The sequence below is a fragment of the Salvia hispanica genome, chromosome 6, assembly GCF_023119035.1.
Source record: "Salvia hispanica cultivar TCC Black 2014 chromosome 6, UniMelb_Shisp_WGS_1.0, whole genome shotgun sequence".
Lineage (NCBI taxonomy): Eukaryota > Viridiplantae > Streptophyta > Magnoliopsida > Lamiales > Lamiaceae > Salvia > Salvia hispanica.
In genome coordinates this window covers 8571482-8589932 of record NC_062970.1, presented here as the reverse complement: position 1 = coordinate 8589932, position 18451 = coordinate 8571482, and the positions used below count along the sequence as shown (strand labels likewise).

Sequence of the window (18451 nt, the reverse complement as noted above, 5' to 3'; positions counted from 1 at the left end):
GAGCCCTTTTTAATTTGACACATTGAAAAGATCTAGTTATTTTTTGACAAATATCAAGCTCTATCTAATCTTAATTCTTAATGAAGTGCAAAACTGTTATCTCCACTGAAAGGACATCCTAATTGTTGTCGAAGGATGTGGTTGTTTTATTTAAAAACACCAGTAGGTCCATGTATAGGCCTGACCTGAGCAGATAGTTATTGTTTCTGCAAACACTTAGTTAGAATGATTTGAATTTAAGGATCATATTTGATTGTAATGCTAGACATATACTAAACTCTTGTCCATGTTGGAGTTGTTGATCATCTGCAAGGATATTTCACTATTGGATCTTGAAATGATTATAGAATCACTTGAAGTCAAATTAAAAGATAAGATATTTGTTACGAGCCTTTTTCATTCGCTTACATGCCCTTGTCTGTGTTCGATAGTCTCGAGAAAGACTAATGTATTTAAAAATTAAAACCACATCCATGACTATATTTCTAGACATATTTTCAATATTTTATGCTAGTTAATTTGTTTGTTTTGCGGCTCTTGATTTAGTTAATTAATCTTGCAAACGACATATCATCAAAAACCTCTATCTTAAGCTAAAACATACTCCCTATGTCCCAAGGTAGATGTCACACTTTCCTTTTTAGTGTGTTCCACAAAAGATATCACATTTGCTACTTTAGAAAAAATTCTCTCACATTTGTACATAAAAATATATTTTCTCTATTGACTTAATGCACAAAAAATTTTCCTAAAATCCCGTGCCATCACTCACCCAAGTGTGTGACATCTACATTGGGACAGAGGGAGTACTAAACTGGATCTGAATTCATGAATTGAGACGATTTTTCTATCCTCTTGCCATCGACTGCTCTCTCGATGCATGATTGCTGTAGCTTTTTTCTGCCTCAGCCTATTTCATGCATTACATGTAGTTAGCTTTTCATATATGCACCTGTTTTTCTATGTTTACATGCTTCATTGCATTTGCTGCGCAGGAGTTCATGAGGAAACAAACTGGACAAGGGAGAATTGGATCCATTTTTGTGCTTTTAGTTGGCCTTGTCCTCGGAATATTGATCGGATACTTTCTCAATATAGAAGTGCCTACATAGCAGTAACATCCGGTTTGTGATCCGATGTCATAAATTTACTCATCAGAATCTTGTTCAATCTTGTCCCTAGTAGAGACTTTAGGTTATACTATTAATTACTTTTTCGCGGGAAGATTGTAGGAAATTTTGGAATATGATTCTTTCAGAAACATGAACATACAAAATGTCTTAGTTCTTAACCTCACCTTAATAGAATAGGTGAAGGCGTTAAGATTTGCCTTTTTAAGATCAGTTTCTCCTCCCTATCTTCTTGTGCAGAAATGCTGTAGCTTCTTAAAATTGTTGTGAATATTGATTAAATGTGTAATTTCAGTTTTGTAAAATTGTTGCAGATTATTAGCCAAGCTTGCTATACGAGGTGGAAGTTGGAACAAGTTGGGATTTTAATTTGTACCTCAAAAATCTCATAATATATTTTGTATGACTTGAACCCCCCCCCCCCCCCCCAATAAGTGCATTTGAACGTTGAAAACAGAGTTATTTATAGTCACAAAACAGTTAATTACAAAGAGTTAAAAACAAATGATGGATAAATTCAAACTCTACTTAAAGAAACAGAGTGAAATATTGGGCAGACATGAATGGAGTTGGATGTGGTTGGGTTGGGCTTGGGGACCAAAAACTTTTGTTAAATATTGCAATCACTCTACTGCTGATTCTATCCAATTTCTTCAAAACACAGATTCTTATAATGTGTATTATATACACTAATATGGATTATATAGTCATGTGTGGGAATTATATATTCTTCTTTAATTTTATTTTACTTTTTAAGTAAAAACGTGTGCGTTCTTTATGGAGTTGCATTATTAGTTGATCGGCCTAAACATTTGATATATTAGAGCATCCGCAATGGTCGGCTAGCGACCGGCTAGCCGATTGTCGCGCTGGCCGATCGGCTAGCCGAACCATTGCAGTCCGGCGAAGCGCTTCGTTGTAGGCTGGCCGATCGGCAAGCCGCCATTGTGGCGGCCCGATCGGCCAGCGCCGATTTTTTTTTTTTTTTAAATTCTTTTTTTTTTTAATTTTTTTTTTAATTCTTTTTTTTAAAAAAAAATTTAATTCTTTTTTTAATTTTTGAAAAACTATATAAACGCGATTTTCTCTATCTCTAAATTTCTGTACAAGAGCAACATCTAGCGATGGACAACAACAACTAGCCCAATACAAAATTAAGACCTAAAAACAGAAACATGTCATACCGTCCCGTTCGGCTAGCGGCAAACTATAACAGATTCAAGGTGGCTCGTGTGTGGAAGCCCGAATTTTTTTTTATTATGTTATTTTTATGATTTTTAGTTAATGTACTTTTTTTATTTAAATAAAATTAATGAATTTTCCCGTATATGTCTCGTAAATTTAATTCCGTATTTTAATCGTAATTTTAATTCCGTAAATGTAGTATATTTTGAATTATTTTTATTGCGACTAGCCTATGGCTGGCCTATGGCTAGCCTAAATCTGATGTGGCAGGTGGATTTTTTAGTGTTGCTGACGTGGCAAGGGAGAGAATGGCTAGCCTATTGCTGGCTTATTGCTAGCCTATGTACCATTGCGGATGCTCTTAGGGGTGTTTTAAATTGTGCTGATTGGATTATTATCGGGTCCACCGGATAATAATCCAATCCAATATGGTCTAATATGTTTCCAACCTATTAAAGAGTTGAATTGTTATCGGATCAACCTGACAATGACTCAACCCGAATCTAATAGACCGAACCTAACTTGTTAAAAGAAATTATTAACTCTGTCATAACCGTACCTGACACGAACTTGTTAAAGACACAATATATTACATGTTGACAAGTCACGGTAACGACACAAACTTGATTTACAAGATTTAAACCTGACATCACACGATTAAACTTGATTTACTTGATTAAAACCTGATATTACACGATAAAAATATGATTTACATGATTTAAACTTCATCTGCACAAGTCTAGAGAATAAAATTAAAGTATAATTTTGTAAAAAGTAAAAAATATAATTAAATAATTCACCGATAATTTTCTAACAAGTCTACCGGGTAAGGACACAAATCCAACAAGGTTTGACCCAACCTCATTTAATTTAGTGTGTGTTTGTGTCTGATTTTTGTGCAATATCAAAAATTGTCAAACACTGTAATATATAGATATATGCATCAAATACAAAAAGAATCTAGGAGTACTATTTATTAACAACTAATCAAAGTTGTGTTAACTCATTACATGATTGCAACGAAAATATGGCAATACCTTTGGAAAGATATCACACAACTTTTAAAATAAGAAAAGAAAAGAAAAACATGTTGATACAAAGAAATTGGATCATAGATGATCTTGATCCATATCCTTGGCCTTGATATTGGTGCTCCGGTCTATCACTCTCCCCTTCATAAACATGCTTTCTCCATCTTTTGTAATATTGGGCAATCTGTATTTCTGTGCAATGTATATTCCTCCAATCACCCCTAACATCAATGTGAAACCCTTCCCTATTAATCCCATATTTTCTGATCCCAAATATTGATCTATTTTTGGTTTTTTATAATGCTGTCTAGCGTCGTATTGCTCAAGAAAATTCTCCGCTCTTCAAGGTCAAGGGCCAAACTTTGTGTGACAAGATATTGAATAGATAAGAAACTAGGTAATTAAATATTTTCCATTCATTCAATCAAGGCCAACCATTGGATGAAACTAAATTGAACTCCATGCCCAAAAATCAGCCACAAAAAATGAGGTAAAAAATATTTGCCACAATTCTACGTACGGTTATAAAGTACTAAATGCTGGTAATAAATTTATGTGTTTATTGCTTCAAATTATTTAATACTAATACACAGCTAATTATAGTACTACTAAATGCTAGCATCTATTAAGGGGTAATCAATACAATCAATGGAGTATTATTGAATTCTCTTCCTCAATTATCACCTTGTTTTCCTCGGTCGATCGATTGCATTATTCCAACAGCCCTACCTCAAGTTGAGTATCAAACTTTCCGGTAGCTGACTAGCTATAATTTGATAAATAATTTATACTAAGATTCAAGAGTTCTTCCATTTTCATTATGAACTAAGATTAAAAAAAACATAGGTGAAGCATAGAAATATGGAGAGTAGCTCTAGTTGTAAAGAACAAGGAGAAGCAAGAGCCTGACTAATTTGTTGGAGATGAGAAAGACTTGTCTTTGTTGTGAGAAAGGCATGTGCACAAAAACACCTCCACTTTTTTTAAAACCTTTTAGCTGTCATTTTTGTTGCAAGATTTGGGCACCCTTATACAACTAAGATGCCGCTCAATTCCCCATGGTTAATGGGATCAATTTATTACTCCCTCCATTCCACAACATGCGAGGCATTTCTTTTGTCAAAAGATGAAATAATCACTTAAAAAATGACTCAATTACATTAGGACGGAGATTTTATACATGTATACACAAAAAATGCTCACACGGACCTTGAGAGAGAGAGATTGAGTGAGACAGCGAGGAGGGGGAAATGGAAGAAGAGACAGGTAACCATGGCTCACACAACGTGAGGGTCCCAAACCGTGAATAACGGCCTCGCAAGCCATTCAATTATATTAATTAAAATAATAACTGGAGGGGATTTTACAGAAATCATATCAGATGATCCTACATTTTAAAATTAAACAGAATTTTGAAACACCAGATAAATTAGCATATGTCTACAACAACAATCATGCCTAGTATTAATGGAATCTACATTCACTTATCAATGATCAATCAGGAGGCTTAGCTATTGAAAAATTGTCCCACAACTTCCTCAAACAGTAGGCAGTCAGTAAAAGGAATCAGGGATGATGTTCTTACTTCTTATCTGTGCCAGCTAAATAGACCATTGATACGGACATATTGCTCCAAGTTCATTCAGCAAAAAACACCTGTAAACAAAATCCAAAATCATGGTCAACTTTAATCTATCACAAGAATGGTAATCACAAATGCATATAACCCCAAGAAAGTTTAACGCCAAAACTCACTAGCCGAGCCATTTTATGGCCTTTTGCCGGATAAATCTGAAAATGAGTCAACCAACTGTTCTGCCAAACTACTCGGATCATCAATTAAAGTCTGTATAAAGGTGTTTAACACTCTGCGTTCCTGCTCACTGGATCTTAGACTGAACCACGTCAGCAACTTCAATCTGAAATCCTTCGTAATATGGCCCTCGCATTCCAGCCAACGGATGATCTTTACACAGTATTCAAAGTTCTCATCCAAGCATAGATCAGTCTGAACTTGGAACGGGGATCCGTTTGTCAGAGTGCTATCAGAATCCTGTGTCTCCCTATTGCCGCTATGTGGTCTTTTATTGCAACCAACCAGCTTCGAATCAGCAGGTACTTCTCCACATTTTCTATGTATGCCGTGAGAAATAGCATCATCTGCCTCAACAGCTTGCCCTAAAGTGCACCCGTTTTCTTCTTCTCTATATGACTCAACAGGGGGTGTGAACTCCTCATTCAGATCAGGCACGGAAGCAACATTCAAGTCAAGTTGACGTGCAACATAAGGCGGCCTGGCTTGCTTAGTTTCAAGCTTGACTACGGCATGATCATTAACACATCTATTCACATGTAAACCATAAAATGACTCCAAATAGCCTTGACTCTGCAGCCAAGCGAGCTTCAATATTCTTCCAAGATCTCGAACCTTGAATCCCGAGTCTAGTTCTATTTCTTCAGTCCTGTGGTTTTTCTTGGAACTAGAGCTCCCTCCATGTGATGCATCCACTCCAGGTCTTTCAGCACTAGAATAATGGCTATCGTGAATAAGTTGTACACTCTTTGTAAAGAACTTCATTTCAGAGTGTCCAGAGTCCCCATCTTCTGTATAAGATATGATCCGAAACGAGTATTCCGTGCAAGGCTGCAGATTCGATATCCATATCCTCCTTTGATCTCTTGGAAAGACAAAAACAGGCTCTTTAGAGTAAACCTCTACTCTTTTCTTGCAATACCAGAGTTTGTATCCCTTAATGGCGTTCATTGATGCAGTTGATAATTCAATCAACAGAAGTGCAACTGAAGAACATGTGACTTCCTCAAACAGGAATTTGCATGCTGCAGGAAGTGAACCCTCTGCCAAAGTGGAGATGCAAAATGATGTAAGCAGTAGGCAACATGATCTCATACAGGAGGTACCGAGAGATTGAAGTATTACCAACAAAATTGGTGGGTGCAGTAGACTTTGAGGCCATCAGTTTGTCAGCTTTTTCAAAAGCAAGGGAGCAGAGCCTCTGCACTTCAGTAGCTACAGAGAGTCTACTAACAATGCCCCGACCCATTTTTGCTGAAACTCCATTGACTGGGCCAACCTCTGTTTCTAATGTGGATTTTGCATCTCTAACAATCTCATGGAGCTCACTGAATCTAGAAGTCCCATCCAGGAGCCTGAAACTCAAATATATCCGATAGCATAGAACATCAACACAACGAGAATCCTTAGCTATACTCAGCTGCTTTTTCCAGCATCTGCCAAAATAAATACGAAGTTAGAAATGTTAAGAAACAGCACCACACGTGAAAGTATGATGGTTGAATTGGAAAACGAAAAAGGAATGATAAATATGGAGGTCGGCCAATGACCGGATAATAGTGGAGGCAAACAACTTACTTAAGTACCCCAGAAACCTTTCCACACGAAGCACAACAATAGCTTCCATCCAACTGCATCATTGGCCCCAGGTCAACAACCCCAACCTTACCATGTTGGAGTGCACATTCAATGTGGCACGACAAACCACAAGAGTTTCGTACACCAGAATCAGATACACACTCCAACCAAAGACTTGGGTCCTTGTTGTCATCAAATAAATGGCAAATGCAGCAAGAGCACCTCCTGCAAAATGTGTCATCTATTGAAAGAGAGGCTCGACATGCAGAATTTTTGCATCTACACAAATTAGAAGATTTCAAATCAAGACAATGGTCAGGATTCAGTGGAATTCGCACAGGGTTTTCCCCCTTCCTTGGTCTTTTAGATTGCTGAACTTGATCCTTGGGACTTGAAGATGATCTCTTGAATTCGTATGTCTTTGATGCTTTTCTACAATCTCTCATCAGAGGTTCAGCCATGCTTCGCTCTGTTAATCTTATAGCTGCTCGATGTTATAAGTTATTCAAAAATGGTACCGAGTCGGAACAGATTACAAAAATCCTTTTTTTTTCAAATCCTGAAGCATGTTCTTCTAGTGTCAACTGTCAGAAACCTGCTTCACTGCATGAAGATAATATCGGTGTGATTTAGTAGAAAATTAGAGATTATTAGTTAAAACATGTGCAACAAAACATCGAAAACACTTGACCTAAGCAGTGCCAGTCCATTCCAACAAAAAATTCTACAAAATGAATCATTCAGCTATACCTACCACAAGAGATAAGAATCTGAAACAACAATTCAAATTTAGAGAACAATAAAATTGAATAAAGTGCAGCATTTTCCGGTGGAAAATAAATAAATTCAATTAAATAAATTCAAATAGCAAAAGCAATGGAAATGAGATTAAACCAGCTCAAAATCTCTCTACAGAGAGGGATGGGGGAACAATAAAAAGAGAAATGCAGCTCGAAATTCAAGCTGAAGCCGCAAAAACATAAGCAGTGAATCAATTTCAGCTCTATAAAAAACAGTAACCCTAAGAATCAACAAATTAGAGAGAAATTATACCTTGAGGAAGAAGTAAGTGAAGGGGATCTCGCCTAAAAATACCAAAATCCCTGGTTCGATTTTCATGGAATTGGAGGGAGACGCATTTTTCTAAGATAGTCGCATCACTTTACCACTATCAATCATTACGATAACAATTTATATTTTGGACGTTTCCAAGTCAAATTAAATTCAAATTACAACCTATGAGTCTTATATTATTTTATTTTATATTAATAAAATAATAATTTATGATTTTCATTCTTCCACCAAAATTCGAAAGCAAAAGCTAATATTCTATCCTAATAATCTATCAATATATTTTAAATATTAATTTACCAATTTGAAATCTAAAAGATGAGGATGGCAGAATCGACTTTAATACATCCAAGTTAATTTTCTATTTGGATTTTATATAGATATAAAAGATGAGAATGGGATGAAAATATGTGGACAAAAATGGGGTGGAGAATAAGAGTATTTATATAGGAAAAATAATAATTAAAATAAAATATGGTCGTAGGTTTTAAAAAATCAACCGTTGGATTATTTAGTTAACTTTTTATTCAAAATTTGATTTCTCAAATTAAAATATTACTCAGTTCATTCTTGAAAAATATGAATCTTTTGATTGAGCACGAATTTAATGTATAATTGATCAAGTAAGAGAGATAGTGTTAGCGAAAAGTGTGGTGTACATTATTAGTAGTGTAGTTGGATTTCCGAAAAAAGAAAATTCATACTTTTCAGAGACAGACTAAAAGGACCAGTTCATACTTTTCAGGGATGGGGGGAATATAAAACAAAATCGTAAATGCCATGTGTCATATCTTGATTGGAAAACAGATATGTGTTGTGCAAGTGGGCTCAAGCACACACATTCATGTAACGTACGCGTGCTCTCCATTTGAAACATCCAGCTCACGTCGTGAGCACGACATTGTTGATGCCCCTACGTCGAAGCAGATGCAACTCCATCCACCTACTATCAATAATCTTAGTAATGTACGATATGAATTTTAAAGAAAAAATAATACAGTATAAGAGATATACTTAAAAATGTGGTTGAATATTGTTAGTGAAAATGAGACTCACTTCATTAGAAAAAAAACTTACCAAAAAATGAAAGTGACAATTTTTATTAGACATACTCCATCCCCTTTTTTTATGGTTAAATGCATTAAAATATAAAGAAAGCATGCAAAGATGTTACATGAGGGCAAAGCCCTCCTGGGAACTCAAACACACACACATATACCGAAGCTTGAAGGCTTGGTGCAGGATAGCCATGTGCCCATGGTCAACTAGACTAAGCCCATAAATCCTAACTTAAGCATAACCATCCATCACGGTATTGATAGCTGCCTCGGGGGAGGACGGCTTCTTGTCATCTCCGATGTTGGCTGCAGTTGGTACACAAACAGGGGATCGCAAATGTGGGCCTTAACTTCCACTGCGGTGCTTGTTGTTCATTTTACTTTCAAACCAGGGCAAGGTTGTCGTCTGACGCGTGACCCCATTCACCTGAAGGTGTATACGCTGAGGGAGATGGTGGTATCTTCAAGGCGTCATCAGACCCTTGTCCTAATGGTACATCAACCGGACCTTAACTCGCGCCGTGCGTGGCTCGCACCGCCCATCATGATGATGTCATCTAAGCCTGCTTGGATAAGGAGAGACACGAGACCCATAACACCCTTCTGAGTTATCTTGGCGCGTGGAGAGTGTGGCGAGGGGACTTTCGTCTCTTTCTTGCGAGACGTCCCTATCTGCGTGACCAGGTTAGCGCAGGGCTGGTGAGCGCGTGCACACAACGCCCCTCAATGGACTTGGCGCGTGGAGAGCGGGCTGGGGATTTGTCTATTTCCTGCAAGATCTCCCTCTTAGTTGTGGTCCCCACAGGAATGCACTAAACCCTAAACCACGCCTGCATGCCCATGTCCTGTCCCTATCCTGCGCTGGCGTTGAGAGACATTACCCAGCCCTGCCGACCGGATCTCGTCAGAGGGGATCGGCCAGTGTTGTAGAGTGGTCGTTTTGCGGCTAAACGCGATAGTTGGTTGGATTTGCCAACGGTCATCCGCGACAATGCGCATGGTGATTCTGGTATGGCTGAGATCGGAACAACTCCGACCTAGACCTGGCTGTGGAGGACGCTTAGCTCCATTTCTTCACCGTTGGCAAGGGGACCAGAGCTTATTGATATCCCTGAGATCTAGGTGTTCATCTTAGGGAGGACTGACCGACTCCCATAGAAATGAACGAATTCAGATGGGCTATAACTCCAAGGTGGTTGGGGCGGTGTTGGAGCCGTTGTTGGAACGACGGTGGGTGTTGTTAGTTTGAGGACTTTTGCCTTGACGCGTGGTTCTGGTCATGGTGCACCGTCTTCGTTAAGCTTTAAACCTTGGAGAACCAACCCAAGAGAACATCGATTTAAGTACTGGGAGGGATTGGACACTCCCACTTCAAAAATAGCCCTCAAGACCAGACCGTTCTAGAAGGTGGTTGGGGCCGCGTCGGGACCGTTGGAAGGAACGGGGGTGTGTACGCCAACGAGTACGAGAACTTCCGGCTGCACATATGGCGCTCATTGTATGGGAGGCCTCCGCCTTGTCTCCATAACCTAAGGAGAGGATGGTCTTGAGAACAAACCGGTGTAGAACAGGAGATATAAAGAGCCTCTCCAACAAAGCGTCGGTAAACACCCCACTAAACGTCGACTAATGATACTAAGGAGACCATCCCACTGGGTGGAGATCTAAATGGAGTTGCTAGGCAAGGGGCCGACGTGTAGCCCCGGTTGATAGGAATGGAGAACAGATTCTCCAATGCGGCAGCCGGAACTCGCAACTTCTCTAAGTAATCCTCCGGGGCTAGTGGGGGCCCTCGGAATCACAGGCGATGACGATGGGAATGTATCGTCAGTAAGGCACATGGTGGGAGTAGCGTGCGCTTCCGGTGAAGAGTTGGCTAGGGGGCGGCGAGTGATTTTCTGCCACCTCCGCCCCCTCCAAGGTTTTTTAGAGAGAGAAATTCAGTTTCTAGCTTTTCACTTCTAGAGAGAAAAAGGAGAAAAGTTCTACATACTCCCTCTCCCTTAAAGAGAGATGTAGAAAGGAAAATGTGTTAGTGGAAAATGAATCTCACTTTATTAGAGACAATGAAATTCCTAAAATAGAAATTTTCTATATTTAGATGGACCAAAAAGAAAAGAGTTCAACTTTTAAGCGACGAATGGAGTATCAAATTTGAAAAACTAGACTACTGATTATGGACAAAGAGAATATATTAATACATGAATGCGCCTACTAAATGACTCATGCAATTACTTACTTTTTTGACATAACACAACTACTTGTATACAAAATCAATAAGCTAATGTCAATTTCATCATGTTCATATCATTACTCCTAAAATTTCTTATATTTTCTCCCATAATCTAATCTAATTTATATAAGAGTGGATAACTTTACCCCTTATAAGACATTTTAACGAGTGATTGGTCCATTTCTAATATGGTATCATAGCGAGGCCAAGTCGGTGATGGATCTATTGCCTCACGAGTGGAAGTCAGATGTGAATTCGACCCGCATCAGTTCGATGGTAATTCTGGCCCACATTGATGATGGTTGTCTTTATCTCTCAGAATTTAAGAGGTTTTAACACGCACTCGCACGTGTGGGCTGGAATGGAACATCAGACTTCCATCACATGGGTAGGCAAGACAAGATATAAAGCGTGTTATGATCTTGGGATCTCTTTTTTGGTGGCTTAAGCCTTGGGTGACTCTCGAGTCTCGTGGGTGTTGCACAAGTTATAGTTGCACAAATGTTGACATGCTATAGTCCCATTTATGATTGTAATTTTATTTATGTACTAGGAGTAGTTCAAAATTCTTAGGACATGAAGCTAGGAAACATAATAGTCCCTAAGTTCTAGTAATAAATAATGAAATATTTGTTTTTTTAGCATGAGATTTTATAGAATATTATTTTGCAACTTAGTGAAGATAGAATAAGCAAAAGATAAAAAAACAAAGATAACATTGTTTCCATGAAGTGTTTTACTTAATAGGACAGGAGGAATATTACGCCGTATTGACTTAAAATGTTCATACATATATAGACTAAAAAATAGAGTTTAGTATATTAAAATGTAAAATTAATATGGAATCTACGCCAAAAATAGATTGTGTGGACCAAAAAAGTATACGTCTTTTAATGGGAGATGGTGAATCATATCCTCGAGTTGAAATCAAGAATTATTGAAATCTCATAATTGTTATGTCACAGAAATCAACAAGGAATATATATATATATAACGAACTTCCTACTCACAAAACAAATCTGAATTACCTAATTTCATCTATACAGCAGGAATGGTAAACGATCCTAAAAGTAAAAATAATAATATCGTGTAACTAACAAGTAGCAATAAGTATTTTGGTAATCGTAATTATCAAACTCTAGACTCCATTAAACCGGTATGCGTTTTTTTCCACGACAGCAACTTCCGGGTACACTGACCCGCCTTGATCCGGGTCTGGACACTCTCAAACTCCGAGATCCGACACGGTATAGTCAGCCCACCCGGATGGCTATACCCGAATTCGTTTTCTGCCTCCTTCAGCAAATCCCCAAACAACGGATGGTTTATAAACACAACCGGCACCAAAATCCTCTCAAAATCGCCCTCTTTTTGGCCCACGTAAACCGCCATATACCCTTTCGGTATCTCGTCTTGCCCGACCCGGATATATCGACCCATATTCTTGCATAATATCGCCTTCGCTTTCGCGTTGATCCACCTGAACAGCCTCGACAACGGTTCGACCCGACCCGGATTGCTCCCGAGGCGGCGGTATCCACGCCGGAAACCTCGCCGGAAAATTGTGGCGACGCGGTGTTTGAGCGAGAAACCTCGTATTCTGCCCATGATATAGTAGAATTGAGAAATTTAGGGAAATTGAAAAAATCAAAGGTGAGATATTTTTGGGGGGAAGGGGAATTGTAGTTAGTTCTAGGAGAAGGGCCAAGGATCGGCGACGGACATGGCTAGGCGGAAAAGGGTGAGACAGACTTCAGAGAGAGAGGTTGGAATGTTAGACATAGTAATTTTTCATCTACTCGGGCGAGTTCTGAAATGGAGGTAAGGAAGAAGAGAAAAACAGCACGAATTCGGGAATGATTCGAGCGTTCGTGTTATATAATAGAGACAGAGAGAAGGGAGTTTGAAAAATTCAATAGAAAAGAGAATTATGGAGTGTTTATTCATTGTAGGAAATGAGATGTAGAGGTGTGATTGGGTGACGGGAGATTTTCATCTTTTGGGGTTGATTTTTATTATTTCAAAGGCGGAGGCTATCATTTTACCAATTCAACTATGGATCTGTGGTGAGGCCACTGGCTGCTGTGAAAGTGACACCACCATATTTCTGTTCCCACCACCAAAAAATGAGGAGACTCTCTCTCAAGTCTCCGCCATGAGTCACCATATATTACAGCCTTATTAAATGTACGAAAAATTGTTTGATTTTATAATGAAAAATTCGTGAAAAAATTAATGGAATGTGTACCGTATTTTTAGATATATTTTTATAGTAATCGTGAGTATAATAAGTTAAGGAATATGAAAATCAGAAAAAATAATACTTCTATTAGACATATTTCTATTTTTGATAAAAAGTAATTCTACATTTTATTTTGTTCTCTCTAAATCTCTTTTACTTTATTTATTTTTTATTTTTTTCGCCATCCATTTTACACACTATTCTTAAACTCCGTGCGAAAAAGAAATGTCACTTAAACAAGGAAAGGAGAGGGAGTATATTTCAAAATTTTATGTCGAAAAACAAATGGGTGGATGGGAAAGAGGGAGTATAGAATAGTCCTTGAGTGCCATAGAACATTAATCTCATTTATTAGGAAAGCATCATTATTATATAATTATATTGAATATAAAATGATATCACTACTTACTTTTCACTTCCAATTATTTATATAAGAGCAGCAGGGGGCAAAACCCTTTCAGCGTATGAAGAGCAGCCAAATATCCGTACATGCAGTACTCTACTTTCAAGTACGATATAATCCGATTATTTGTAGTTAGTTCTATTAGTAGTAGTACGGTATACAGCTATTATTTGTAGGTAGTTCTATTATTTGTTGCAAGTATTTTTTAAGAGTGGTGGGCCCGGTTTTTAGGTAGTGGGCCGATTTGTATATTGAAAATGAGGCCTAAGGTCCAAATTCTGCTTTATAATATTTCAACGCAATCACTATCTAAAACCTGTCTGACAACGATAACAAAATTTTTTAATTAATAAAGAAAAAAAGGTTAGGAAAAGAGGAATCTTTATAAAGATTACAACTTTAAAAGAAATCCTGGTTTGAATTATCATTGATTATTTCCATTGTTTTATTATGATAGATTGCTAATCTCTTTAATAAAGGGTGTATAAAATTTAGAGATGTCTTTTATCTTAATTATTAAAGCGTGAAAATGATAGTATAGACAGTACCTAATAGTTTTGCTTTTGAAGAAGATATTTAGTTTCCCTTTTCACTCTAAAGTAAGTGGAAATTTGTCCAACCAAGCAAAGTGTGAGGTTTGGCCCTTTTAATGAGTTGGAGTTGATGTCTAACTATTTTGTGTTAGTCATCCAAGATCATTGTTTACTCCGTAATTAGTTGGAATTTTAATTTAAACTAGTATCTCCCTCGTTGGATGCACGATCCATTGCATTTACCTCAAAATGTATATAATATCAAATTGTTATGCATCATAAAATTGGTCGATATGACGATTTTTAGTGCAATAACTGCAATATATTATTGGCCTACTTAACCATATACCTTATTCATTCATAAACTAAACTTGCTAAAAAAATGAAAAGAAAATAATAGGAAAGGACAACAACAACCTAATCAGACTCATCAACATTCCGAGTTTCCTCCGATCATAGGCGGTGGCGTATGGCTCGTCCTGATCCGCATCGCTGTCATGGTGGTGTTGCTGGAGGGAATTGTCTGTGCCTGCTACCGCAACACCTTCCTCACATACGTCTACCTGTGGGCCATGTTCTTCGTCATCATACCAGCCCTCAATTTCTTCATCATTTTTGCCTACTCCGGCTGCCCATCATGAACCGGGTGTACCTTGACTAAACTCTCAAACAAAATCCAATATGCGAAGAAAACAAGAAAAAATTAAAAAAATCACGAGTAAAGTTGTTGAGATGCGTATGTTAATTTCTTTGAAAGTTTTTGAAACCCTCAAACTAAATTGCCAGCAACGCTCAAAGATCCTTCCATAATCAATTTTTACTAAAATCTATACCTTTGCTAACTAAGAAATTAACAAATGTGAGCATAAATAGTTGAAAGACGCCAAACATATCAATATATAGATCATAAACACATCAAATGTAGCTATGTGGAAGTCATCCAGTCTCAGTTAACACAAACATTCCCACAACTAGCAAAATGTGCTCACTACTTCTAAGATCTCAACAATATGTAGTTGCATTTCATCTATGCTTGTGCTTTTGAAAGGGCCGTTAGATATACACTAACAGTAAGAAGGCAATGGAGTAATTAATTGAACTAAAATAGTATTATACTAGTACTTATTTCAAAGTTACTGATGGTTCAGCCATAAATATTCTTCAGAGCAGGGAAGAAACTTATAAAACGAAAAAATCTAACAACTGTCATGCAATGTAAGCACAAATATTCAAGCATAACCCAAAAGGCTTGGCTAGAAGCAAGTGAAATACTGACCTAAAGACGAATAAATTTTGTAAGGTGGCTTAAACAGCTGTGTCTCAATCAAATAGGCAGTACAAGCAATATAAACCACCTAATCTTTCTGAAGAAAGAAACAGCTGAAACCATGTAGCCTTCAATAAGAAGAACACCAGTTATACATATATCGTTACAATAAGAAATAAGAGTGAAAACAAGGATTTTCTTGATCAATAAATAGTAATTTAGCATACATATGCATCAAGAGAATGGAATCCTTTTAAGCATACAAACCTAGCAAGGAAACCACCAAATAAAGCCATAGAGCTCTCCAATTTCACTTCTTTCTTACATAAAGTGAGCAATAAAACATATTTTGACAGCTTGTAAACATCTAAATTCTCTTTGATCTATTGGTATTATGAATGCATACAACCTATGATCAATTTAATAGTATAATTTAATTATTCCGTGCATACAACTTGATAGACTATTAGCTTGGCTAGTTTTCACACATATAATTAAATTGACAAGTGTAATAAAAAGTGGCAAATTAATTTGAGATAGAACGGTGAAATATGACGTGGGATTATGCCGACGGAGAGCCAATAATTCCGGCCGAATGGGTTTGGAACGATAGCATAGAGTCATTGTCACACCTACTCATCCATCCAACTTGTAGTCATTCACCAAATTAAGCCTCACAAAAATTATATCTATATATTAGTATTTGGTTGTGATGGACCATACTACATCTACATATGTAGTTTTCGAAATTTTGAAAACAACAAATTGAGACAAAAATGACTACAAAATTTTTTTCTTAAGGATCTATGAACTATCTACAAAGTTATTACTAGTAAAAAAAAGTAGAGAATCGACGGATAACGCAGCTAACTATTCAAGAATTACACATGTACTGTGAGCAACAAATTAAGGGACCTAATATCTTCACGAGAGAAGATATGATTATACGTAAATAATTAATTAGCTTAGTGACAGAAAATCAACAACAATAATTCATTATTCAATCAATCAAAATGCTGCCTCTGAGTACAAAATAAATGGACAAAAGATAGACAATTAAAATTTCAAACCATATCTTTATAGTCAGCAAAGACATATATATCTATCAAAAGTACCACTTTAACGGAATGGAAGAAACTTAAACTATTACTTCCAACTCATTTTCTGCACCAAGAAAAGGTGAAAATGTACAGACATATTAAACATATGTCATTGAATCATTTAAAAAATAAAAACATAGAAATATATATAATTGTACAACATTTAATCTTAACAATAACTCTTGAAATAATATAGAAAACTATAAGAAAATAAAACTGAATGCAGACGAGATGAATGATAAAGCACAGATTATTAATGGACTCGACTCAAGTTGTTCATTTTGAAAACTCAAACAAAGAAGCAAAGATTAAAGTACTGTAGTTAGCAACTGATATGAAATATTGCAAAAACAGAAATCTGCACACAAGTCCATAATGCCGTGAAATAAATGATGTAGTAATCAAGATATATTGGTACAAGTAGGAACTGAAAGTTATCAAGAGCAAGTCATTTAACAATAAGTGAGAGGAAGAGAGAGTAAAGTATGAGAGAAGATAAAAGTTTTTAACGAATTTTTGCTAGCCAAATATACATCACGCATTAATACACTACAACACTTACAAGTTATAATTGTCTAAACTCATCTCAAAAGATTATGCATGAAGCAATCATTATAGTTGCCAATTAATTGAAAAAATAATCATAACTTTATACAATGAATTTTGTGAAGCAATGCAAGTATATAAGAGGTAGATTGAGTAAATAAGAGTCATGATTGTGTAGTTGCAGTGCCAGTTGAGAATGTAAGGGAGCATTAACGTCTCCTCTGCATATAGTTACGTGGGTTTCAGTGTGTTACGTGAGTTTTTCACTGTGAGATAAATAATTGTTAGAATTGAAAATTTATTTTTTTTGCAGTAGGTGACAAAATGAAGCCTTTTAATTATTTCCACAGAAATGTATGAAATAGGAGAGGGGGCCAAAAAACAAAAGTGCAAACAAGATCAAGTATATATCAATTATTGATGACAAAGAGGAAACAAAGAGCTGCAGGGAATCTTCTCTGCCACAATTAAACTCCAGTTTTCACCCATCATCACTAATTTTTCTAATTTTATATATACAAAAAACATGTTATAAATCTATAGGTTTCACTATATCAAAAATATACCTCTGAAAAAATGTGGAATTGTGGCAGTGGTGGAGAGAGAGGTAGCCTACAATCACCATGTTTTCCCACAGCTTTCTTGAACTTGTATAAAACCCCAATTCTTGAGAGAAGAGAAGCAATTTGTAGTTCAAGAAAGCTGTGGAAAAGCATGAAGTGGGCTTAGTAATAGTAATGCTTCTTCAAGGCATCAACTAGCTAGCTAATAGTATAATTTGCAGAAATGGAGGAAAGAAGAGAGGGAAGAAAATGAAAATGGCATGGCCATACATAGTGAGAATTGAAGGACCAGTATAGCACAAGGTGTGTGTGTGTGAGAAAGCAGCTTTATAGAGGAAGGAGAGGAAGCAAAGTAGGGTTCACTCACAAACAAGGCCAATTTTCCCCACATGTAGTCTGCTTTTATTGTGAGTGCTTGTGGGGTATATATATAATTATATATGCATCAAAATTACACTACTTACCTCATCATCATAACTACCCGTAACAACTATCAACTTTCAACATTTACATCCACATAATGCAAATTAATCACTAATGTGATAAGATATATGGATGGCTCAATCTTATGGTACAATTTTTATTAATGCAAATAAATCGCATATTTGAGTGTCCAATCATATCCTAACACCAGGAGCATATACACATAGAAACAAGGGGTAGAATTGTACACCGTATATAATTACTAACTATATTTA

The 18451-nt window shown here is 36.7% G+C and overlaps 2 protein-coding genes and 1 long non-coding RNA gene across 7 annotated transcripts; all 3 read right to left on the bottom strand.

Annotated features, from left to right (window-relative positions):
• Positions 1-3238: 3238 nt before the first annotated feature.
• Positions 3239-7893, bottom strand: LOC125192053 (VIN3-like protein 1). Of its 4 annotated transcripts, none has more exons than XR_007171294.1 (6): positions 7791-7893; positions 6738-7340; positions 6285-6595; positions 5102-6202; positions 4932-5002; positions 3239-3567 (listed from the first exon to the last, which is right to left on the bottom strand). XR_007171294.1 is itself a non-coding variant. In XM_048089506.1 (5 exons), exons 2-4 carry the CDS (start codon positions 7196-7198, stop codon positions 5115-5117), a joined length of 1860 nt encoding a protein of 619 aa, XP_047945463.1. In that variant the 5' UTR covers positions 7199-7340; positions 7791-7893; the 3' UTR covers positions 4667-5002; positions 5102-5114. The 4 variants fall into 4 exon arrangements, 1 of the variants encoding a protein (XP_047945463.1); XR_007171295.1 differs by having other exon boundaries at positions 3239-3538; XR_007171296.1 differs by lacking the exon at positions 3239-3567 and adding an exon at positions 4148-4660.
• Positions 7894-12058: 4165 nt separating this feature from the next.
• LOC125192893 (auxin-responsive protein SAUR36-like) lies at positions 12059-13082 on the bottom strand. Its single transcript, XM_048090568.1, has one exon. It carries the CDS (start codon positions 12705-12707, stop codon positions 12231-12233), a length of 477 nt encoding a protein of 158 aa, XP_047946525.1. The 5' UTR covers positions 12708-13082; the 3' UTR covers positions 12059-12230.
• Positions 13083-14577: 1495 nt separating this feature from the next.
• LOC125192230 lies at positions 14578-18096 on the bottom strand. 2 transcript variants are annotated; one of them, XR_007171330.1, is made up of 2 exons: positions 17757-18096; positions 14578-15672 (listed from the first exon to the last, which is right to left on the bottom strand). It is a non-coding gene; the product is annotated as an uncharacterized LOC125192230 (long non-coding RNA). The 2 variants fall into 2 exon arrangements; XR_007171331.1 differs by lacking the exon at positions 17757-18096 and adding an exon at positions 15812-17744.
• Between the last annotated feature and the right edge of the window lie 355 nt (positions 18097-18451).